This window comes from Pholcus phalangioides, unplaced genomic scaffold (genome assembly GCF_987345545.1).
Source record: "Pholcus phalangioides strain wild (caught in Gottingen) unplaced genomic scaffold, Ppha-v1.0 ptg000012l_1, whole genome shotgun sequence".
NCBI classification, from domain to species: Eukaryota; Metazoa; Arthropoda; class Arachnida; order Araneae; family Pholcidae; genus Pholcus; species Pholcus phalangioides.
The window spans coordinates 15,681,248-15,707,315 of record NW_028301605.1 but is presented as its reverse complement, the minus strand read 5'-3'; the positions used below and the strand labels follow the sequence as shown (position 1 = coordinate 15,707,315).

General features: G+C 42.5%; 1 protein-coding gene across 1 annotated transcript; it reads right to left on the bottom strand.

Annotated features, from left to right (window-relative positions):
• Positions 1 to 3,634: 3,634 nt before the first annotated feature.
• LOC149079656 (uncharacterized) lies at positions 3,635 to 13,388 on the bottom strand. The gene is made up of 2 exons (XM_089239978.1): positions 13,302 to 13,388; positions 3,635 to 6,082 (listed from the first exon to the last, which is right to left on the bottom strand). Exon 2 carries the CDS (start codon positions 6,055 to 6,057, stop codon positions 4,738 to 4,740), a length of 1,320 nt encoding a protein of 439 aa, XP_089096104.1. The 5' UTR covers positions 6,058 to 6,082; positions 13,302 to 13,388; the 3' UTR covers positions 3,635 to 4,737.
• Positions 13,389 to 26,068: the final 12,680 nt, after the last annotated feature.

Genomic DNA, 26,068 nt, shown 5'->3' with positions numbered 1-26,068 from the left:
ATGTCAGTAAGCCATCAGGCTAGTGACTTACATGGGGAGCGATAGAAGTCATGGATTTAACATAGGATCGTATGGGTTAACTTGAGGTGGGGGGGGGGGTGTGAGAGAAAAAAAATCTAATGAAGGGCGATGAAACAAAACGTTTGAGAAACTAAATTTTAAACGAAATGATCCAGAGAGTGTCTGAGCATGAGTGACCAAAACAGCGTATAAGTATGTGAATGAATCAAAAGAGTGACCTATGGATCGAGTGACCAAGAAAGTGCAAGCATGTGAGAGCAAGATATGTCAGTGAGTGACCCAGAAAGTGAAGAAGGATTAGGTCAGTGAATGGCCAAAAGTGGCCCAGAGTGTAGGAGCATGGGAGTAGTAGAGATCAAGGAGACCAGGTTAATGAGAGACCAAAACATTACAGGGACGGGGCCAAAAGGTTTATGGCGCCATATTTCACCCTTTAAGGCCCCTTTCACACGGAGCGGAAGCGGGTCCGCATACCCTTTCACACGAGCACTGAAGATGCGGGTGTTTCGCCCGCATCTTTAGGTTGAAATTCGTGCATAAAAACTATTTTTTCGCAATTTTTGTAACTGTTTTTCTCCTTCACCCCTGATTCAGTGCCCATATGCAGCCTAGAGGTATTCTTTGGTGGTTTAGTCTAGAGCCACATAGAATATGGGAATAAAGATATCTTCATTCCGATCCTCACAAGTAGTCGATGGGAGAAAATGTCTTAAAATATTTTCAAAAGATTTTGAAAACAAATCTGTCTTTCCGGAAAAATATGAAAGAAAAATTCCAAAAACATCCAATGTTCGAAAAATCCAATCCAAAAACATCCGAAACTAATATGTTCCTAAAAAAAAAAATTCAGGAGATATCAAAGAATTTGCAAGTAGAAAAAAAGGGGAGGGGTGGGGACGTTCAAAATGTCTGTGCTTAGAAATATTCACATCACAATTCTGTCTTAGGCCGGGATTACAGTATAAAAGTTTTATAAAAGTTAGTTTATAAAACTTGAAAAATGCAACCGATAGGCCGATCAGTTAAGTTCGCTCGAATGTAACAGATGTGTTTATTGATTACATTTTTCAAGTTTTATAGTGTAATACCAGCCTTAGGCCGGGATTACACTATAAAAGTTTTGTAAAAGCTCTTTGATAAAACGTGAAAAATTCAACAAATATTATCTTATTGGTTGAATTTTTTGAATGCAAAATGTGTGTGCGTGTGTGTGTGTGTGCACCGGTTGCATTTTCTGGAATGCAACCGATGCGCCTATTGGTTGAATTTTTCAACTTTCATAAAAGTTCTTTTATAAAACTTTATAGTATAATCCCGGCCGGATTACACTATAAAAATTTTATAACAATTATTTAAAAAAAAGCAACTAATAAATTTATCGGTTGCATTAGAGCAAATGCAACCGATAAATTTATTAGTTGCTTTTTTCAAGTTTTATAAAATAACTTTCATAAACCTTTTAGAGTGAAATCCCATCCTTAGATTAGTCTCACTTCTGAAGTATAAAATTTCATTTTTTTAAGTTTATAGACTGAATATCGAGTAAAAACAAACTTGTAGGTATCGGGGGAACCACCAAAAATATTCAAGTGCTAGGGTCTTCAAACGTCTTAATCCGGCCCTGAGTGAACGCCGTACGTGGATAACGTTGTTTAATAAAAGTATTTTTTTTAAAGTTTAAAAAAATTAACAGATTAAAAATTTAAAAAAATAACAAATATTTAAAATAATATTTCAGATATTTTTAAATAATTTTAAAAATTTAAAAAGAAAAAAATTAAAATTTTTAAATTAAATTTAAAAGTTATTAAAGTATGTAGTTAATTAAATATTCGTAATGCACAGAACGGCTTATCATTTTTGTTCCGTCAGTGGCCGTTGTTGACAGGTTTTATTATATAAAATTGTAAAGTATGGACAAAAGGCAGTTAAAGTTGCTATATCTCAATCTCAGAACGAAACAAAGGGATAGACGTATGTAGGTACATTATATTAATGAGCAGGGACCATCATATGGTGTTTTTAAGGGTATTTATGGCAAATAATTAAAAAAATTCCGTGAAAAATCACCTTCAAAAAGTACCCAAAGATGCGGACGAATTCGCTCCGCATCCGCATCGTCTGAATAGCCCCGAATAAACCTATTGTCAAAACTTCTATGTGCGGATGCGGAGCCCGCACTTAGGTTTTGACACATGCGGACGACGTCCGGACCCGCATGAACATTTCCTAGGTGCGGAGATTTTTCGGCTCGTCTGAAAGGCGCAGTATATTCCAATTGTTAAAACTTCTTCCGGACCCGCATCCGCTCCGTGTGAAAGGGCTCTTACCTCTACTTGAACATTACGGATGGATTGGGGGGGGGGGGGGTTGGCGCAAAGAACCTAGTTGCGGCCCAGAGTCTAGGCATGGGAGTGATCAAAAGAATGACCTAGAGTAGAGCCGCAACTAGATACTTTGTCACCTGCAGCAAAGCGGCATTTTGCCGCCGCCCCCCCCCCTTGCCACATGGGGGGTAGAAACAGTGAATTCGCACCCCTTCTGTTCCGGAGCACCAGACAAGACGGGCCCCCCAACCTAGAGAATGTGCAAGCATGGGAGTGACCTAGAGTAGTGGTTCTCACTGTGGTACAGCAGAAAAACGGATGTCCGCAAAGGTCTTGTAGTGGCCCGATACTATGGTCGGTGGTTCTGAACACGCTCTTGAGAATAGGTTGGGGTCCACAGGTGTATTTGCAAGCGATCTTGTTTTAATCATTTCGTGGCAGGATTATGAAACAATTGCTCGGACAGCAAACGCAGCTTTTGAGAAGCTAACGGAGTGGCTGGCAGACAACCATCTTCAATGTGGCAACTGAGAAAACATTTCTATGGCCGCACGCGAAGAAGCAGAGGCCTAAAATAATCATAGATGGTACGCGAATACGATCATCAAATGTGTTGCGATACCTGGGCGTGTGCATATTGATTGCAAATTAAATTTTATGCTGCATATCCATCAGCAAGCGAAGAAAGTCCATGATACTCTGCAACGGCTGAAGTGTTTGACAGGTGGGGCATGAAACGGGACTTCAGAAATATCCTTTATCGAACAGTGGCGCAAAGTGCATTGTCTTATGGTTGTACCACATGGTACAATGAACCAACGCAGCGAATGAAACGTGCTCTGGACATAATTCGGCGTCCGTTCCTCTTGTACGTGACCGGGGCGTACGTAAAACACGGCAAACGAGATATATGTTGCGACGGTTCAGAAACACTGACGTAGAATGTGTTCTAAACATGGGAATGACCTGTAGAGTGTACTACTTAAACGCGCACCAACTCCGGTCATGTATCGCTATTTCCAATCAGTGGAGTTTGGTGGGATATGAAGCGCCATCTATCCTGTAGTCGCCAGGTAAAGAACTTGTTTCAGACGTTCTGTGCCCGGATTCGTACCCTTGGACCTTGACGGTAACCTTCATAGTGGAAGGCGAGCATCTTACAACTGCACGACTCGGGCGCTAAGAGATAGGTCACCCTACCTGTACAAGTTTCCGGCCCACGGACTGAAAAGGTGCGCCCCCTATATAATCGGGTAAAAAGAAAAACTGCAAGATAATATATTTTTGACAGCATTAATTTTATTCATATAATTCTTCCACCAGTAGATGGCACTATTTTGCTTCTCATGTTGAAAAATGACCTTGCGTTTTGACCTCATATAGAAGTATTTCGCAAGCGGGACACTGACACAGCCTTGTACCGACTTAATACATGGGCTCATCGGTGCATAGCTTGAGAGCCGTAGGCCGACGGGGTCATCCACTGGAAGCTACAAGTCGCGTGCGCAAGACTATACGCAATATCTGTTTTGCCACTAGCTTTCAGTGGAGGAGCCGGCATCAGGCTCTCCTTTTGCTCGCAATAATATGCATGAGCTCATCACTGCTCTAGCTAAGTCCCTGCAAGCCTTATACAAATTTCAAGAAGCTTATGCATTTCTAAAATTATGCAAGCTTTTTACGCATTTCTGAAAATACGCAAGCCTGACAAGCATATTTTTGGGGGAGGAGGGCGAAAAAGCCTAAAAATGCAAAAGCCTCCTACGCATTTCAAGGGGAGAATGCAAGTCTCGTACGAATGTCTAACAGGTAATCAAAGTTTCCTGATCATTCATAGGAATGCGTACACTCGCTACGCACCAGAGCCGTCCTAACAGCATCACAACGCCCGGGAAAAGTAAGTTTTCTCGCCCCCACCCTCACTAGGCTAAAAATTACTCCTACCCAACTTCATTCCTTCCGACTAAACATTCTCCAATCAATACTCACTGAAGAAAATTGGACCAAATGAGGACGTTTCTGCTCTCGAGCAGCACCTCCTAGAAATAGGCGGCCTCTGCACGGGTTGCCAAGTTTATCTGTAACGTCATTCAGACTACCTAGCAAGTTTGCCACATTTTAAACCAAAGCATTCTATTTCGTTTCTTCTTATTCTGGCGTAGAATCTTCCTGCTTGGCTCACAAATGCCGCGTAGTGATTGGATGTGAGGCATAGAAATCACCAATTCTGAACCCTGCCGTTTTTTTTCCGCACAACGATGATACGGAATTTTTTTCTCTGAATATTCTGAGTGAGGATGGACAACTTGCTGACGTCATGAGCAGCGTGTGAAGGCCCTGTATCAGTAGGAGGCGCTGACTCGAGGCCCGCTGCGTACAACATTATTCTTCACTGTGTTGGTTCGTCCTTCATCGCTTGAGATTCCTTCATCTCTTTCCTGATCCCTTCGGCCCTCTCCGGAGCCAAGCTTTCGAACGCCACCGCGTTCCCGACGGGGACCCAATCGTCACAGTCGCCCCTGGCGAAGAGCCCGTCCATCCCGTCGTCCATGTAACACGATATCTCGGTGTAGCAGTCCGGAGCGTATTCCTGACAGTTCGCGTCGTCGTCGTCCGTCCCGTCGTCCACGCGGCACGATCGATGCTCGATGTAGCTGTCAGAAGTGCATTCCAGATAGCCCGGGTCGACGTCCATCTCGTAGTGCATCCTCCCCGGGTAGCCGGTGGCCGCCCTCATCGCCCGCGCGGCGTCCCCGACCTCGCCGACGCGGTTGAAGTCCTCGGTGTAGCACTCGATGACCCCGGTGTGCGGGTCGTCACCGGGCGACCATCGGTTGTACCTGTGCCGCAGGGCGCCCGTCGAGCACGTGATCCGGATCAGGCCACGTCCGCTGCGCCGCTTCGTGAGCCGCACGATCTTCGCCCAGGCCGAGTCAAGCTCGGTGAGGCCGTCGACGCACGGCCAACCCTCGATCGAGCGCAGGCGGAGCGTCCACCTGCCGACGTCCAGCTTATTCCTGGGTTCTCTCGTGTACCCGGAATCCAGGTAGTTCTTGTAGGTCACCCTCGAAGGGACCAGTTCGACCTCCGGCGGGACGCTGCCGGTCCCCGAACTGATCATCCTGGATTCCTCTTCTATCTGCCTCACGCGTCCCGGATTGATGTCGTCCAGTCTCTCGGCGTCCCTGGTCACGAACCAACCGCCCCCGAACCTTTTGGTGAAAAGCTTGCTTCGTTCGTCGAACTTGTACAAGGATACGTCCGCGTAACCGTGGGACGACCGCTTCTTAAGTTTCGAGTCCACTTCAGTCTTGTAGTAGAGGACCTCGTAATGGCCAGTCGCGGCCCTAACTTCGAGGGCGACTCGTTCCACTTCGCAAATGTCCTTGAAGTCGCCGGTGTAACACGCGATGTACCCTTTCTTCTGATAGCGTCCGCGACTGGTCGAAGGGGCGGCGGAATGCGTCCCGGCGGAGCAAGCGATCCGGATGATCCTGTTCGTCCTCTGCGCCAACAGCCGAACGATCCTGGCCCAAGCTCTGTCCAGTTCTGTCAAGCCGGACGCGTCCGTGGCCGTTTCGTCGAGGAACAACAGCCATTTCCCCACCGAAAGCTCGTTGGCAGGTGTCCTCAGGTACCCCGAGTCCAGCTTGTCCGTAGACACTACTTGGGAGGGGATCTTGTAGATGTCTTTAATCGTGGTAGCCATTTACGCCGGAATGGAAGAAAACGATCTGTAATAGAGAAAAATTGAAATACATTTTAGTACTAGGTACGCACGTAGGGTAAAACGTCTCTCTCCGCAGAGAGTAGAAAGACCTTCATTCAACACCGTCTATAGCAGGAAGCCTCCGCGCGAAGCTCGTGACGTCACCGAAGCCGTCAATTACACCTATTAGTAGTCAATGGATATACTGCAAAAAAAGTTGAAAGATTTCGCATACGTCGGGGTCCAGGGCCGTCTTAAGCAGGGGTCCCACGAGAGGGCTGGAGCACTCTTGGTAGGATAATTAAAGTTAATAAAAGTCTAAAGATAACGAAAGTTTGTTAAACATAAACCGCAAAAACCACAGCCGGCGTGAATGCATCGCTACTTGTTCAGTTTCTTTAAACAAAGGAAGACGCTTGGTGTGGAGAAAAAAATTCGGGGAATGTGTAATAGGTTCAGTATGTAAAGCTGAAGGACAATCTCTTTTATCTGCGCCCTCTATCTTTTTTTGACACCTTATTTCTTGTTGGGAAATTTTTACCCATATTTGTAGTTGCAGTTAACAGTAAAGCAGGTAGGAAATGAAGCATATGCAATAACGCAGTGTCTGCCTTGCATTTGACAAAGACCGCCCCATTATCCCTTGGGTTGTGTAGGTACCGTGTATACAAATACTTCTCCCGACCGTCCCGGGTGGTCCAGCAACACCGTTATTTCTCAGCTAGTGCATTCTAATAGTTTGCCGGCCGCCTGTCTGTTCAACAGTCGAGTTAAAAAAAAAAGAAAGACATTCAACACCCTCTACTGTCTCATTATACCGAACTCATAACTGCTGATGGCATGAGAACTGGACTAGATAACACTATTGCAATACCGGGAAGTAGAAGGGAGTGTTCGGTTGAAGCTTTTCTTTCCCACGGTTACGGTAGCAGCAGTTGAGCCGTGTGAATTCAAAAAATTAACCTAAGTTGGAGGTACCCTTCGTGCACATAATTTCTTAGAAAACGCTTTTCCCACAAAGTATTGTCGTACCATGAAAGTTATGAATTAAATTTTCGATTGTATTTGGCCACTGCAGTGTGTGGGTAAAACATTGACAAGAGTAATGTAATAATGTGCACTTATAAATACTGTGTATATAGGTACGTAAAGGGTTCATAGGCAACAGGGATTGTGACATTATACTGGTGAACCGTTGTGCCTAGAGGCCTTCTTCCAATTAGCAGAAGTATCGAAAAAAAAAATTTCACGTTTCTACGTGCATTATTCATTGCAATATTTTAATTCGAAACATGGGGGAAAAATTGGGGAAAAATGGCGCTTTATGCAGGTAAACCGTTTCACCCGCATTTAACGGGTTCTAATTCTTCGCCGCATACTAGGGCATAATACGCATCAGCGCAAACGAGCAGTCTTCCTTCTCTATCCATTTCGAAATGTCTGACCGTTCCCTGTTGTTTCCTCCCGTTCCGTGTCCTTTGTATTGAAAGCCATAAAAATTATTGCTGACCCGAGACGACCGCGGATCCTGAAAAAGACTTTTATTATCTTTAACTTTAATTATCTTACCAAGAGTGCTCCAGCCCACTCTCGTGGGATTGCTGCTTAGAGCATCGTGGGCCCCCGGGCCAAGTGGTTTTCTGAGGCCCTACCTGGTAGATTCTAGAAAATTTTTATCAGATCTCAATCAACAGGTGAAATGGACGACTTCGGTGACGTCACGAGCTTCGAGCGGAGGCTTTCTGCTACAGAAGGTGTTGACGCGATGCAGTGAAACGTCAGTGTAATTATCTGGCCGTAGAAACGATTTAAAACAGGCATGACTAGAATGACCATATGACCCGCATTTCCCGGGAAAGTTCCGCTTTTTCACATAACTTTGGCCATCTCGACGTTTTCTTTGATTCGAAATGTCCCCCCCCCCCTCCGCCTGTTATTTTTCAGCAGACCCTGCTCGAATTTTTATTTATTTTTACTGAAATCTAGGATTACAATTGTTTTTCAGCTACAACCATCACTTGAGTCTGACCATATTTCTTGCTGAAAAATGTGGGAACTTAGGGTCCCTTTAGGCGCATTTACGGGGGGGGGGGGCTTAGCCTAGAGCGGTAAATTTGAGGAATTGCGGTGGCTCACGCAGACGACCCCCCCCCCCCCCCCAAGAGTCGGGTCAACGACCTCGAGCGTGTCACGTGATCCCGGGTACTGGAGACGACCGTCTGGAACAACCATTTGAAGGACCATACAGAGTGATCAGCCGGACCGACAAAGTGTTCAACGTGGACATAAGAGGAAAATCAGTGTCAGTGTCAGTCGATCGGCTTAAACCGGCATTTCTTGTGAATCCGACGGTGGAGCCGGTACCTGTATCTCCAAACGTACCAACTGCAGTTACGTCTGACAGACTCGCAGCTGATTCTGCTGTGAAACCAGTCAGAACCACTCGTTCTGGACGTACTGTTCACTTTCCAGATCGTCTACAGTGCTCGTGATCACTGATGCTATTCCATAGTACGCGATCACCTCTTATTACTCGTGATCACTGGGGAGGGAGTGTGTGGTGTCTCCCGCAGACGACCCCCCAAGAGTCGGGTCAACGACCTCGAGCGTGTCACGTGATCCCGGGTACTGGAGACGACCGTCTGGAAAACAGCAGGGCAGAGAGTCACTGCACACGAAAGCGTGAGGTTCGAAAATTTCTATGCCTGTCTTACTTTTCCATTAACCAAGATAATCATGTTTGTGTCGTCGTAATAAATGTTTATTCCGAAGCTGTGGCTCTGTGTGGTGACTCCGCAGAATCAAGAAAGCTAGTAGAATGGAAGAAAGGCGGCAAAACTCGTTTCAACCTCAAAGAATCCGCCTCTGCCCAGGCAGCAAGTGACTAGGCCAGTGAGTGACCTAGCGGGCTTGCAAGCACGCGAGAGAGCAAAAGAGCGACTTGGTCGCGTGCACAAGCATGATCAAAAGAGTGATCTTGAGTGTGTGTGAAAGCATGTGAATGACCAAAAGAATGACCTAGGGCTCAAACTTTTCAATATAAAAGTTCTCAAACTTTTTCTCCCCGCGGCACCAAAACAGCGACCTAAAGCACTTGCAAGCATGTGAATGACCTAGAGCAGGGGTTCTCAAATCTTTTCCACCCGCGGCGCCTGTGTTTCCAATTCAGTGCTTATAAAAGCAAGGAACCATGTCAGTGAATGCAGTGCCGTCTTAACGCATGGGCCTACCCGGGGGCCTCGAGAGAAGAGGGGCCTCAGAAAAATGAGATTTGGTTGAAATTTTCTGTAATTTACCTGGTAGGTCCTCAGAAAAACCACTTGGCCCGGGGGCCCCATGGTGCTCTTAAGACGGCCGTGAGTGAGTGACCAAAACAGTGTGCGAGCATGTGAAAGAACTGTGAAGCACGTGAGAGTGACCAAAAGAGTAACTTAGAATCACAGGCGTGCTTGCAGGAGTGGCAATGGCCAAGCGGGTTACAGCATAGGGTGGCGAATTAGTCAAGAAAATTAGATTAAAATGGGAGAAAGGCGGCAAAATTCGCGTAGTCCATAGGCGGGCGGCAAAACCACAAATGCGCCTCTGAGGGTCCCACAATACAGGAAAAATACTGGACATTTAAAATTATAGCCAAAAATGATGCCAAAGGAAAGGAAAGTTACCAGCTATCGCTCAAATCACTGAAAAATTGCTGATCCACGGATAATGAAGCAGTAGCCTACTGAAGTACGCAGTGGATTAAAATAAATTTTATTAAAGAAAACGGCGATGTATGGAAAACTGTATTAAGGTTTTGCACAAGGTTAGGCTGACCCATCTTCTTCGAGAAAATACTGTAAATCGGGGCTCCAAACACGGGAAGATACGGGACATTGCCAATTAAAACCAGAAGTGTAAGCAAATAGAAGGGCTCTTGGGGGCTGTGAAAAGTCCTGGCCTGGATCGCTACGAAAGAGAAGCACCCTGTTGGCGACATATACTACTAACAGCTGTGATTTGGCAATGCGAGAGCCGCCCTTATGGGTGTGCGACAGGTGCGATCGTACTCACGGTTAATTATTGCAGTCTTTCAGCAATTCTTAAAAATTATCTCTTGCATTTGTTCTTAATTTTTTTTTATCAATTGTAGAATTATTAAATTTCATTAATTTTGAAATTTTCTCCCAGTCAATTCTGAATTTTTCATCGATTCTGGAATTATTTCTTTCATTGGTTCTGAACTTTTTTTTTATCAATTCTATAATATTTTCTACTCGTTAATTCAGAATTTTCACCAATCGTGCAATCAGTAATCGATTCATCAATTGCGAAATTATTAATTTCATCAACATGGTGCAAATATTTCTTCAGTTAATTATTAATTTCATCAACTGTGTAATTATTAATTTCATCAACTGTGTAATTATTAATTTCATCAACTGTGTAATTATTAATTTCATCAATATTGTGCAAATATTTCTTCTGTTAATTATTAGTTTCACGAATATTGTGCAACTATTTCTTCCGTTAATTATTAATTCCCATCAACTGTGTAATTATTAATTTCATCAACTGTGTAATTATTAATTTCATCATAATTGTGCAAATATTTCTTCCGTTAATTATTAATTTCATCAACTGTGTAATTATTAATTTCATCATAATTGTGCAAATATTTCTTCCGTTAATTATTAATTTCATCAACTGTGTAATTATTAATTTCACCAATATTGTGCAAATATTTCTTCCGTTAATTATTAATTTCATCAACTGTGTAATTATTAATTTCACCAATATTGTGCAAATATTTCTTCCGTTAATTATTAATTCCCATCAATCGTGTAATTATTAATTTCATCAATTCTGGATTTTTGTTCCTGATTTGGACTGTAGTTCCATCTATTCTGGAATTATTTTTCTTTCATTAATTCTGAATTTTCATTGATACGCTGGAAGAAAAAAAAACAAATTATTTCTTCCAATTATCATTTTTAATTCATCGATTCTAGAATTTTCATTAGTTTCGGGAATTGTTTCCCTCATTAGCTTGAAAATACCTTCAGCGCTGAATTTTTATCAATTTTTGTGTGTTCAACTTTTTTTGTTTGTATGGACAACAAAGCAATGCTGTATGCTCAGCACTCCTTCATATTCTGAAAGAATAGATACAGATTCCTCCTCCTCTCTCCCTCACCCACAAAATGTATATAATAATTTGGGCAAAGATGTGGGGGGGGGGAGTGGTCTTGAACATTTGTGGTGCAACGAAATTATTGAGACGCATATGGCCACGCGTCTGGTTAAGCCGAAAAAACCTCCTTTTCCTAGGAGGTGGTGTTTTGCCCCGCTTGAGCCGAATCGGACCATTTCGCGTATTAAATAATCACACTACGCATTTGTGCTTTCCTAGCGTGGAGTATCAGCTCAGGGGAGGAGAAAGAAAACAAAAATGAAGAAGAGGAGATGGGCGAAACGTGCGGCGCATTTGACTCCAGAAACAGTCGGCTAATCACGCCCGACGTAAAGCTGGGTTTTTCCTAGGATTGCGCCGCGTGAACCGAATTGGACCATTTCGCGTTGGCAGAAACGTGTTACATAATCAGCTGCGCGTTCGTGTTTTCCTAGCTTGGCGCATCAGTTCAGGGCGGCTGTATGGTTAGTACAGTATATATAGCCGGGTTTTCCTTAGGGGGAGGTTTTCTGGGCAACGTGAATCGCCCAGCGCGGCACGCCGTCCCCTCACCAATAAGAGAAGATGTTCTCCTAACAGAGCGCAACAAGCCTCACGCCAGCGCTTTACGTCGGGCGTGATTGACCGACTCCTTATGAGTCGTGGAGCAGCGCGTTTCGCCGATCTCTTCATTTTGGTTGTTTTCTCTATCCCTTCCCTTCACACCGACACAGACCAGTCACGACCCAGGCTCTGTCCCTCCAGGGATATAAGCCTTTTACCCTTGCGGGTTGCGTCGCGCTGGGGAGTTCCCTTCACACCAGAGCATGTAGACGACAAAATAGTTGATGCCAGGGCCATATACCATATAGTTGCTCTAGAACAGTGGTTCTCAACCTCTGGAAGCTCGCGGCCCGGTTGAGTATTTTTTTCGAGTGTAAGGCCCGGTCATAAGCACGACTAATGGGAAATGAATGGAAAAAAATTAAACGATGAATTGACTGATGAGTGACTCGCTCACTCCCGACTGATGCCAGGGCCCGATATCGGGCCGCGGCCCGGGGGTTGAGAAACACTGCTCTACAAGGTGTTGCCTATATCCGCCCTGGGCTGATGCGCCAAGCCAGGAAACACAAACGCGCAACGTGATTATGTAACGCGAATATTCTGCCAACGCGAAATGGTCCAATTCGGTTCACGCTGCGCAAAAAAAACCTAATCCTAGGAAAACTCAGCTTTACCTCGGGCGTGATTAGCCGACTGCTTCTGGAGGAGTCAAATGCGCCACGCATTTCGCCATCTCCTGCTTTTCTTAAGCCGGGTTTTCGTAGGAGTATAGAATTTGCGCCGTGAGCAACGTGAAAACGCTGATTCGTCAGGAAACTTGAATTTCAGGTTTTTAAAGCCGGGTTTTCCTAGAAATAGGTGTTTTGCGCCGCGTGAACAGAAATGTACAATTTCGCGTCGGCAGCGACTTGTTTTATAATCACGCTACGCGTTTGCGTTTTCCTAGCGGGGCGCATCAGATCAGGGTGGCTATATAGTATATGGCTCTGGCCTCAGCTACTCCGTCGTCTGCATGCTCCGGTTTGAAGAAAAGGAAAAGAAAACAACACAAATATGTAGAAAAGATTGGTGAAACGCGTGGCGCACGACGCATTTGACTGCTCCAGAAGCAGTCGGCCAATCACGCCCGACATAAAGCACTGTCGTGAGGCGTATTGCGCTCTGTATAAAAACAGTCATACTAATTTTCTAGGCACAGAAAGCCTGCTCCTAGGAAAACCCGGCTTAACCAATCAGCGTTTTCACGCTGCACACGGCGCAGAAATGCGACTTCTAGGGAAACCCGGCTTTATTGGCGAGTGGGCGGCGTGCCACGCTGAGCGATTTACGTTGCACGCGGCGCAGAAAAAACCCGACTTCAAGCTTTCAAAACACCGGTGACGGTTGAAAAATTATGAACGAATTAAAAAAAAAAATGGATACATCATTACTAAATTATATATCATTACAATTACCATCATGATACAGCAATTATGACCTGAAAAATCTGGAATTTATCAGGTCATAATTTTTAAGTAAAATTACTTACATTTGAGATGTTATGGAAGAGAAAAATACACGTGCTTCAGCTTTTTATCTAAGGTCAGGACACTGAGCCAGTGATGGTAACCTCTTCCAGTGAAATTTCCCTCAAAAATATCCCTTTCGACTGAATTTTTCCCCCAAGCATACAGAAAAATATGCTGCCATCTAGCGGGCAAAATACGTAATCAAGTATTTTACAATAGAAAAGTATTGCACTGCATTAATTCACGTTGGTCTAGCAAAAACAGTATATAAATCAAGCCTCAGAATCTCTGTCGTCTGCTGCCCTCCTTGGTTCCTTGTTTTGGACGTCTCCTTGTGTCCTGAAAAAATTACTGAACTGGAAGTTCGAACAGCCAGTTCTGTTTGTGAGCTTAGCTTGTAGGGAACTGAACAAACCGACTTCTTGTCTGTCGTCTGCTAATTGAGGTTCTTTATTTTGGACGTCTCCTTATGCTCAAATAAAATAACCGAACTGTCAGTTTGAATTTCCAGTTCAGTTCACGAGCTTTGTTTATAAGGAACTGAGCGGAATAAAGAATATAGTTTTTTTTTTCACTTTAAACTTCATCACCATATGAGTCACTTTTAAATTTGACGTTAGATGGCAGCACATTACTATAACGTGCAGTGTGGAAAAATTCCCTTCAAACCGGAGCATGCAGACGACAGAGTAGCTGATGTTAAGGCCATGTACTATAATATAGCCGCATTTATATCTGATGCACCATGCTAGGAAAATACAAATGCGTAGCGTGATTATGTAACACGTTTCTGCCGGTGCGAAATAGTCTAATTCGGTTCACGCTGCGCAACAAACCTATTCCTAGGAAAACCCGGCTTAAATGCTCGGAAATTTGTGCTCTTAAATGTTTTTATGCACGAATTCCCTATTCATGAACAGGGTCGGTTCTGGACATTTTTCAAGTGTAAGCGAATGGTGTGTTGGGGGCGTTCAAGTATTACGTCATCATCGATGGAGGGGGGGGGGGGGTTCCGATTTGCTGACTTTTGATGACAAGAGGGATTGGGGGGTTTGGATAATGCTTACGTCATCAACCACCCTTTATGAAAATATGAGTTAGGATTCAGAGGGGCAGAGCTGATGACGAAATTTTGCTGACAAGGGGGGGGGGGGGTAAAAAAATGGCTAAAAATTTGCTTACGTAATACTTGAACGGCCCCTTTGGTGATAACAAAAATCACCCCTTTTTCAGTTGGCGCCTTTTGTGGCCGCGTAGTTCGCAGGATTCAAGATCCGGCTCCGTTCATGAAACAAAATATCTATAATGTTGGTACTGTACAAGGTGGATAATTAGATTGAGGGGAAAAAAATCAGAGAGAAACGTCTTACCCTTTTTTGGCAGTTCAGTAGCAAAAATTATCAAAATTTAAAATTTATATATACATTGTATATCCGTCTTCCGGAATATATAAGATGAATGATGATGGGGGTGGTGTTTATGAAGCCTCCTTAGGGAAACATCATGGCATGACAGTTCAGAGGTTCCCAAGGAAGGCATGCATTTAACTCTCCGAACGACAGTTGATGTTGCCTCGCCCCGGGGCGATCATCATCTAGAGATATCCATGCTACAGTCTCCTATGGAACATCAATAGTGGAAGCATCGCCGAATGAAACTACAAACATTCACCTTGTGCGCATTATTGGTACCTACAGACCAGATGGTAACTCCAACTAGAGGGAGAGGTTTTCAAGGGGAAGAAATTGCTAGATATTTTTTCTAGTTACCATTTTCGTTTGATGCTCTAAGCATGATTTTTTTTTTGGTTAATATAGCCCTCTGTTATTGTAGGGATAAAAAGAATGGCACCACCTGCATAACATACTCTTTTTTCTTTTAGAAATAGGCTACTGCCATACCTAATAACGCAAAAAATAATATTCTTTGGGCTTTAAACTGAAAACCTCCTTTCACAATCAATAATAGTTTAATGGGAAAAAAAATTAAATTTTTATCAAAAATTTCCAAAGCATCTGCCGAGAAAGGAAAAGGTTTCTCTTTTGAAAAAATTGCGGCCCTGAAATTTTGCGGCCCGGCGTGACCGCACCTTTCGCACCCCCCCCCCCTCCTAAGTCAGGTCCTGATCGGAGACAATTTGGGAAAAAACAGCATAAATGAGGGAAAGAGCCCTGTCTCTTTGTTTACGATGTCCTTTCCCAACTTTTCGCAGATTTTTGTATTTGCAACAACTTTCTAATTGGGGTTTTTAGGACAGGGTGTCCGTGTAAAACCAATTTTTTTTTTATTTTGTGACACACTGTATTTTCATTCTCAAAACTGCAACAAAGTAGTTTCTGGACACATTTTTAGCATTTTTCATACGACAAATAGGTGATGAGATGAAGGACGAATTAACAGAGGCCACCCTATATAGTTAAATTCATGCCATGGTCTATCTAAGAAAATGAAAAAAAGAAGTTCGAAAAAACGGGTATTTTGGCAATTCAGAGAAAGAAAAGGTAAAATTGACATGCATGTCTCTATCTTGCAAGTTTCATTGAAGGGTTGTTTTTTTTCCATCGTGAATATTGTGTAAAATATACGTATGGGGGAGGGGGGCACCAAAATAATTTAAGTGCTTAGGGCCTTCAAAAATCTTAATCCGGCCCTAGGTCTCTGCCATCATAATTTACTTACTGCAATTGGATGAAGGTGAATTTAAAACATCTGAACTATTTTTTAAATACTCATAACATGAATGGGATGCCGTAAAAATTTTGAACTGTATTTGTTAGGCTTCGTTTAGACAATTTGTAACTATCTCATTCAACAAGCTTGTTGTGTTAATATCAAGTTAATCGTGTTACAGAATTACAATCAAAAGCCGTGGTGCAGCTATTGCCCCCGTCCCCCCACATCTAGGGCAGGGCTCCTAGACTAGGATCTTTGGCGGGTCCCAAGCCAGCTTTTTCACGGGTCCTTCTATGGTGAATTTATAGCATGGACAAACCAAAAAATTATTATAAATATCTCCGGCTCCAAGGGCAAGAGCACTGTCATCTCCGCCTTTGTGGTGGGCCAGGGATTCCAACGTGTAAATCTTCGGAAACTTCTAAGTTAGAATTGGAAAATTTTTTCTCTTTGAGTTAATAGAACATTACCACCACCAACCCCCCCCCCCTTCCCCCTTCAAAAACGCCAAGTTTGGTGTACTTTCTGTCAGGGTTGTTTGGTTTAAACCATGTTGGTTTAAACCTTGGTTTTAACCAACTGGTTTTTTTAAAAAAACCACTTTGGTTTTTTTCAAAAAATCAGATAAAAGTGGCCTAAATATCATTTTTTTCCCTGAAAAATATCATATTTGTTCATTATTAGCCAAAATGTTTCATTTTTACCTCATTTTATATCCTTGGGGTACATTCTGACGGTATATCTTTAAATGACATAAGATTTTATAAGTGGTTTTTTTCAAAAAGTCTCATAAAAGTGGCCAGAATATATATATATTTTTCATATGAAGTATCTTAGTCATTTAAAGCTATATATAAAAGCCAAAACTTCTCATTCTTACAACATTTTCTAACCTTTGGCTACATTATGATGCTCTATCTTTAGCAAATTCATGAATAAGGATTGCATCACACATCTAGATGTAGTGGTGTATTACATATCTCACAGGCTTTCTTTTTCCCTTCACAAAGAAGCAGCTACAGTAGTGACACCATCATGGTAGGGGCAGGTGGTCCTATAATCCAATAAAGACACCAGCTGTCCTTAAAGGACAAAGACCAGTGTACTAGTTGTTACATTACCTCACATACATTTTCATTCCCATAAGAAGTAGCACATCTCCTACTGTATATCTCCCAGTCTTAATATTCAATAGTTGTTTTTTTATACTTTCACACACACACACACACTGTTAAGCCCAGTTAATCAAGGTTCTACTGTATAGTAGTAACAGATTTATAAAAAATAATCAGCTATATAAAGGGTGATTATAATTTAAGTTTTGATTCCAAAACTATACAATAAGTACTGATCGGAATGACCTGAAAATTTGCATGGATACTCCTGAAGCAATGGACGTTTCTTTCGCAAAAGAAAAAAGTGCAAAATGTGCAAGTAAATTATGCTGTACTTGGCCAGCAGTATAATCTATTTTGTGCAACCACATCATTTCGGCACTTCCACAGCGTCAGTGTGTGGATAGAACTTCTATCAAGATGCACATTGCAATACCAGCAAAGCAGCTGCTGAAGACCCATTTTGACAGGACGCACCTTAACCCTTGCAACTACTGGCTGTGGGGGTACCTCAAAATGTTATAAACAGTGGTCAGATTGCAAACTTTGATGAATTGTAATCTCCAGCACATTCCCTATATGTTAGAAGTTCCTCATTCCTCAGGAATATGAACGGGGGAAAGGGGGCGCGCTTGGGGGCGCGCTTGGTTTAATAAAGCTGAATTGCAAGCACATCCACATTATGACCATGGCATATTCCGATTCTGCTGTTGAACAAGAATTTTTGTGCTTTCAACCTCATAGCCAAACACGCGGTGGACAACATATTTAACATTTTTTGAGTAAGTTGTAGTTATTTGTTCAATTACTTCATTTTTTTGTGATGTTTCCGTGAATTATGGACTCGTGCAATGCTATAATTAAGTTATAATTTTGCCTTGACTGGCTATCGTTTCCATTCTGCGAGCAAATTTCCCACATGTTGGATGATGTCATTAATTTTACATTTTTAAGTATTTTTTCCCCTTTATCAAATAAAATTGAATTTTTTCAGGAATATTCATGTTAATTTTCAAGTCATTCTGACAATCGCTCTTTTTTTAGTGCTTTGAAATCAGAACCTTAGTTATAATCACCCTGTATATCGTAAATCATTGTTAATTAATCTGCATTATTTATGCATCATTAAATGCATTATATTCACCTAATTTTTATTACTTTTTGCAAAATAGCTTCGTAATTAAGTATACTGAAAGTAACTGGAGAAAAACATTTATATATTATATGATTAATAATAACATTAAAAGAATTTCCAAATACACAGTAATCCATTGAGTTAAGCAAAAAATAATTAAATTGCAAAAGTTGGTTTTTGTTACAGTTTAATAAATATTTATTGATTAATTAGCATGGGAATAGTGTTAATTACATTAATAAACATTTTATTTTCGTTAATTATTGGAAGTTTGAATGATTTTTCAGAAATTTCATTGGTTTTAATGTTAATACTATTTAAAACAAAAAAACTGGTTTAAACCAAAAAAACCCGGTTTTTTGTTTTTTTTCAAAAAAACCGGTTTTTTTACCAACCCTGCTTTCTGTCAATTTGGCAGAATTATGAAGTCCAAGGATGATGTCACCCTTCGCTATCCGTACAAAGGTTTTCAACAGCTGGCTGGTGTGAAGATGAATTATTTAGGAAAGAAAGAAAGTTCAACTGCAGTTATTGCGGGGAATCGAACTCCCGTCCTCTCATTTGCCGGGTGAGGAGCGCACTAGACTACAAGGACAAAGAACATCATTCTTTTCTTACAGCTCGTGTGCGCTGAACGGGACCGTACACATGCAGCCCCCCCCCCCCCCACATCCTAGAGCTGTGTCCCAGGCTGGAATCTCTTGTGCCCCCCCCCCTCCTCCTCAGACCAGACTTTCACGGTGGCCCTTTATAGAGTGAAAAAAACAAAAATGACGAGAATCGTCTCGCGTCCCAGGGCTGGAGTGGTGGCATAGCTCGACATAGTGACATGGATGACAGGGCTCCTTGTCAGTCCCACCCTAGGATGTGGGGGCCATGGTCATGGCCCCCACATCCTAGAGCAGGGCCCCTAGGCTGGGATATTTTGTGCCCCCCCCCCAACCACACTTTCACGGGCCCCCTTTATGATGAATTTATAGCGTGAAAAAGCAAAAAAATGGTGAAAATCATCCCGGGCCCCAGGGCTGGGACCTTGTCAGCCCACCCCTTGGTGGGGGGGGGGCATGGCCATGACCGTTCATGGACGGTAGGACCTAACTCAGGCCATAGGAAAGATTGAGATTCGTTCCCTTTGTAGTCTAGTGCGATCACCCAAAGCCTCCTAGAAGTAGAAGAAGTAGCCTCCTGAAATAGTATCTAGGAGGCTTTGGCTCACCCGGCAAGTGGAAAGACTTGGATTCGATTCCCATCAAAGGGCAGTCGAATTTTCTTTTTTTCTCCCTCAATTCATCCCCACATCAGCCAGCTGTTGAAAACCTTCGGATTATGTAATCAATTTTTAAAGTAACTCTTTAAGTTATTGATCACTTAAGGAGGTTTCTTTAAATTATCGACCCCTTAATTATTAGTCAAATCAAAAAAGAAACTGGAAACACTTTTCCGTGTCAGTTTTTCCACAAGGAATCACGTATGTAATTATTGGACTGTCGATGGTTATCGCCCTGCATATCAGGTTAAGGTCACGGCATCTGGAATGCTTGCATTGTTGCAAGAAACAATTAAAAGTTATTAACGGGGAAACTATTATAAAGGAAGTGTGAAGACTGAAGAAAGACATATAATGGGTCATTTTACAGAAAAAGTCTCACGGGAAAAATGTGACGGTTTGAGTTGCGGTTCTCTCGATCACCAGTAACCATCGTGTCTGGTGTCCAAATGTTCTGGGATCAACAATCTGCCTTAGGCTATAGGCTATGGTATACGCATATCCTACCTATTATTGATGTTGAAGACGAAGAGCGTTTTTAAAATACTTGCCGGCTTCCGAGCGACGCACACAGAATATTGGGCATGCCACGAGGAGTCGGGGGCGGAGGCAACCTCCCCTCCTCTGCCACATGCGAATACCGAACGTAGCATGTCAGACATTTCAATTGTAACAGTACAGCAAAACGCGTTCCAGCTTAAAACAAACAAAAATTGAACTTGAATGTCGGCATGCTCTTTGGACCGAATTTCGTTAAGAACCCATATGACTCTTGAATGGATGGAAAGTAAAATGCCCTCATTATAATGTCACGCAGCACTTTAAAGACTAATAAAAATCCTAATCGCGCCGAATTAAATGATAAACTTAAGCACTAATCGGGCTGCCATAACTGATCAAGTGGTGAAGAGAAGGTTTGTCTGTGCTTGAGCGATGTCGAGAGACATTGCCTCCCCTGATGTGACGTTTGAGATCCTGTGATCCATGGTGGCCTGGAGCAGGCAAATGACTCTCGGGGGTGTGAAAAGTGACACTATCCTTCATCCGAAGAATCATTCATTAATGACTAAAATCTTCACGGGAACTTGTTTCCTATATTTACGTGTCGTGTCCTTGAAGTCCTAATTCGGCCTTTATCTCATCAACCGTTCGTCGTAGAGGTGGGATTTCAATTTAAAAAAATTCTCAAAATGTGTTCAAGAATCGTTCTGTATCAGTTTCAAGCATGAAATTACAACGTGTCGTAAAATAAATCTATTTTTTTATATGGTCCCCCCCCCCCACGGTTCCCATAACCTATAACTTTTAATTAGGAAGTTATACGGTCTCTCTTGGGGGCCGTTCAAGTATTACGTAAGCAAATTTTGGGCCATTTTTTTGACCCCCCTCTCCCCCCTTGGCAGCAAAATTTCGTCATCAGCTCTGTTCCTCTGAATCCTAACGCATATTTTCATAAAGGGTGGTTGATGACGTAAGCATTATCCCCCCCCTCCCCCCTTGTCATCAAAAGTCAGCAAATCGGAAACCCTTCCCCCCCCCCCCCATCGATGATGACGTAATACTTGAACGGCCCCTTGTGGTCGACAAAAAAAAAATTCCAAGTTTCTAATATTCGTTGAGATATTTGAATTCAAACATCAGAGAAAAGTTAGAAAAGAACAGCTTAACCCGTCGAATGCCACAAATCTTATAAATTTTTTTAAACGAAATGTATTTCAGGCTTCTCTCAGCAGAATATTGTCTATGAGTAAATATTTTTTTGGTGGAATTGTAGTTTTCCTGCCGAGCTTTGAAAGTGGCATGAAACATCAGTTTTTTTTTTGTAAGTACGCATAAATCAAAGACAAGAATGATATGTTCTCAGTAGGGACTTGTAATCAAGACCTGATGTTGGTATTTGTGTCGGAAGTGAAATGAAGTGATGCATAATAATGGGATCGGGTGAAAAGGCCATGGAGTCGAGGAGATATAGGTTGTTGACTGTTGGACATGACTGCGTCTACATAAAAAAATGTGAATATAAAGTATTCTCGTTGTCTCCAGTGTATACTTAAATCGTAATGTGTCTAGGAGGACAAGCGAAGCAGTATTTACCTTCAAAAGCTGAATATATATGTACCATTTATGCGATTTTTCGTTATCGAAAAGTGTAGATTTATTTTGATCAATTAGTTTTGATATATAAAAGCTTTCGAATTCTCTTGAGCTATGCGTAGCAGCATAGATCAGGCGTGGGACCCCTTTTCCACCGATACGACTAGTTTTCTCTAGTTTCTTATACGGAAAACTTCCTGTAATGGTCATTCCCCGTTTTCGGACTTCGTTTTTTTGGGGCCGTGGAACAGAACTTCGAAATGCATAGTATTTCACCCGTAAAAAATAAACGTTCTCAGTGCCAAGGTGGGAGGGGGGTCATATAACCCATAGGTTTGCCATATTTTACAGAAGTGAAAAATCTAACATTTTTCACAAAAGTAGGTTGAATCGGCATCGCTGAAATCAAACACAGATTCGGGACAAAAAACAGCACATTCTACTTCAAAATGGTCAATGAGAAATATATGTTATTGTTATGACCCGTGCAAAGAAATGTCTCACAAATTTTGAGCAACACCAGTCACTCTTGACTTCCGGCGTCCCTGGACCTAGTCTTATGCATGGGCGGAGATACGAGGAGGAGGGCGTGGGGCATTGCCCCCCAGCGACTGATCTAATGTATATATGAATTGACATCATCATCATCATCCTGCCCCCCCCCCAGCAATAATAAGCTTGCCCCCCCCTGACTTCCACGTCAATCTCCGCGTATGGTATTATGTTTATATTTGTGGCAGCCTGATCTCAGCAACTGCGCATGCACAAAATGAACCAACGGTTTTTAGGTTTCTGGAATCAACACGTCTCTGTAAATGAGAATTTTATCTCGAACAACACTTATCCAATCATAGTAAAGCAAGTGTTGCTTTGAAGAATACGTGTGCTATAACACATATTGATGATTAAGTTTGTACATATCTTAAATACTTAAAAAGATAAGGCAAAACAAGGCTGTAAATTTAAAAAAGTGTTAACATTTCCGGAGTTTTTCAAGAAGTCGTAACATGAGTGCAAAGTTCAAGCAAAATAAGCAAAATTGGGCACGAATACGTAGAACACGAAATGACAAAAAACGCCTGGCATTACTACTTCTGCGAATACAGGCAACACAAGCACGCTCGGGCAACTAACTCTGCTGCATCGGACAGGACTGAATCAAGTACTGATGTGGATTTCATGGCTAATGAAATTCATAGTTTAACGGAGGTCCACCAAGACCCATTGGACCCACGTGGCACTCCTGATGTGGCGGCAGGGGCCCGAAGTTAGACTCGCAGCGGAGCCGACAACTACGTACTTTAAAAAAGTTGGAAAAGGATCACTAAAATCTAACGAGAAACCGAGCCCTACCAAAACCAATGGAAGGAAACGATTTCAGAATTGGAGAGAGAGAACGTTCGCTTAAATTTCAGAAGAAACCGAACCCCACGAAAACAAATAGAAAGGAGACGATTTATAAATTGGAGAACGTACTCTCAAATTTTACAAGCGAGCCCAACGAGAGCCGAATGGAGAACTTTCGCTCAAATTTCACCAGAAAGCGAGCCCCACGAAAACCAATGGAATGGAGAAAATTTTGAAGAACGCGCTCTCAAATTTCAAAAGAAACCGAGCCCCACGAAAACCAATAGAAGGGAGAAAACTTTGAAGAACGCGCTGTGATATTTCACAAGAAACCGAGCCCCACGAAAACCAATGGAAGGGAGAAAACTTTGAAGAACGCGCTCTGATATTTCACAAGAGACCGAGCCCCACGAAAACCAATGAAAGGGGGAAAATTTTGAAGAATGCTCTGTCAAATTTCAAAAGAAACCGAGCCCCACGAAAACCAATGGAATGGAGAAAATTTTGAAAAACGCTCTGTCAAATTTCACAAGAAACGGAGCCCCACGAGAACCAATGGAAGGGAGGAAATTTCGAAGAACGCGCTGTGATATTTCACAAGAGACCGAGCCCCACGAAAACCAATGAAAGGGAGAAAATTTTGAAGAACGCGCTCTCAAATTTCAAAAGAAACCGAGCCCCACGAAAACCAATGAAAGGGAGAAAATTTTGAAGAACGCGCTCTCAAATTTCAAAAGAAACCGAGCCCCACGAAAACCAATAGAAGGGAGAAAACTTTGAAGAACGCGCTGTGATATTTCACAAGAAACCGAGCCCCACGAAAACCAATGGAAGGGAGGAAATTTTGAAGAACGCGCTGTGATATTTCACAAGAGACCGAGCCCCACGAAAACCAATGAAAGGGGGAAAATTTTGAAGAATGCTCTGTCAAATTTCACAAGAAACCGAGCCCCACGAAAACCAATGGAATGGAGAAAATTTTGAAAAACGCTCTGTCAAATTTCACAAGAAACGGAGCCCCACGAGAACCAATGGAAGGGAGGAAATTTCGAAGAACGCGCTGTGATATTTCACAAGAGACCGAGCCCCACGAAAACCAATGAAAGGGAGAAAATTTTGAAGAACGCTCTTTCAAATTTCAAAAGAAACCGAGCCCCACGAAAACCAATGGAATGGAGAAAATTTTGAAAAACGCTCTCTCAAATTTCTGAAGAAACCGATCCCCACGAAAACCAATGATAGGGAGAAAATTTTGAAGAACGCGCTCTCAAATTTCACAAGAAACCGAGCCCCACGAAAACCAATGGAATGGAGAAAATTTTGAAGAACGCGCTCTCAAATTTCAAAAGAAACCGAGCCCCACGAAAACCAATGGAAGGGGGAAAATTTTGAAGAACGCTCTGTCAAATTTCACAAGAAACCGAGCCCCACGAAAACCAATGGAATGGAGAAAATTTTGAAAAACGCTCTCTCAAATTTCAAAAGAAACCGAGCCCCACGAAAACCAATGGAAGGGAGAAAATTTTGAAGAACGCGCTCTCAAATTTCAAAAGAAACCGAGCCCCACGAAAACCAATAGAAGGGAGAAAACTTTGAAGAACGCGCTCTGATATTTCACAAGAAACCGAGCCCCACGAAAACCAATGGAAGGGAGAAAACTTTGAAGAACGCGCTCTGATATTTCACAAGAGACCGAGCCCCACGAAAACCAATGAAAGGGAGAAAATTTTTAAGAACGCTCTCTCAAATTTCACAAGAAAGCGAGCCCCACGAAAACCAATGAAAGGGAGAAAATTTTTAAGAACGCTCTCTCAAATTTCACAAGAAACCGAGCCCCACGAAAACCAATGAAAGGGAGAAAATTTTGAAGAACGCTCTTTCAAATTTCAAAAGAAACCGAGCCCCACGAAAACCAATGAAAGGGAGAAAATTTTGAAGAACGCGCTCTCAAATTTCAAAAGAAACCGAGCCCCACGAAAACCAATAGAAGGGAGGAAATTTTGAAGAACGCGCTGTGATATTTCACAAGAGACCGAGCCCCACGGAAACCAATGAAAGGGGGAAAATTTTGAAGAATGCTCTGTCAAATTTCACAAGAAACCGAGCCCCACGAAAACCAATGGAATGGAGAAAATTTTGAAAAACGCTCTGTCAAATTTCACAAGAAACGGAGCCCCACGAGAACCAATGGAAGGGAGGAAATTTCGAAGAACGCGCTGTGATATTTCACAAGAGACCGAGCCCCACGAAAACCAATGAAAGGGAGAAAATTTTGAAGAACGCGCTCTCAAATTTCAAAAGAAACCGAGCCCCACGAAAACCAATGAAAGGGAGAAAATTTTGAAGAACGCTCTTTCAAATTTCAAAAGAAACCGAGCCCCACGAAAACCAATGAAAGGGAGAAAATTTTGAAGAACGCGCTCTCAAATTTCAAAAGAAACCGAGCCCCACGAAAACCAATGGAAGGGAGAAAACTTTGAAGAACGCGCTGTGATATTTCACAAGAAACCGAGCCCCACGAAAACCAATGAAAGGGAGGAAATTTTGAAGAACGCGCTGTGATATTTCACAAGAGATCGAGCTCCACGAAAACCAATGAAAGGGGGAAAATTTTGAAGAACGCTCTGTCAAATTTCACAAGAAACCGAGCCCCACGAAAACCAATGGAATGGAGAAAATTTTTAAGAACGCGCTCTCAAATTTCAAAAGAAACCGAGCCCCACGAAAACCAATGGAAGGGGGAAAATTTTGAAGAACGCTCTGTCAAATTTCACAAGAAACCGAGCCCCACGAAAACCAATGGAATGGAGAAAATTTTGAAAAACGCTCTCTCAAATTTCTGAAGAAACCGATCCCCACGAAAACCAATGATAGGGAGAAAATTTTGAAGAACGCGCTCTCAAATTTCACAAGAAACCGAGCCCCACGAAAACCAATGAAAGGGAGAAAATTTTGAAGAACGCTCTCTCAAATTTCACAAGAAACCGAGCCCCACGAAAACCAATGGAATGGAGAAAATTTTGAAGAACGCGCTCTCAAATTTCAAAAGAAACCGAGCCCCACGAAAACCAATGGAAGGGGGAAAATTTTGAAGAACGCTCTGTCAAATTTCACAAGAAACCGAGCCCCACGAAAACCAATGGAATGGAGAAAATT

Coding starts and splice junctions, on each gene's coding strand:
- LOC149079656 (XM_089239978.1), bottom strand. CDS start 6,057: ATGGCTACCACGATTAAAGACATCTACAAGATCCCCTCCCAAGTAGTG.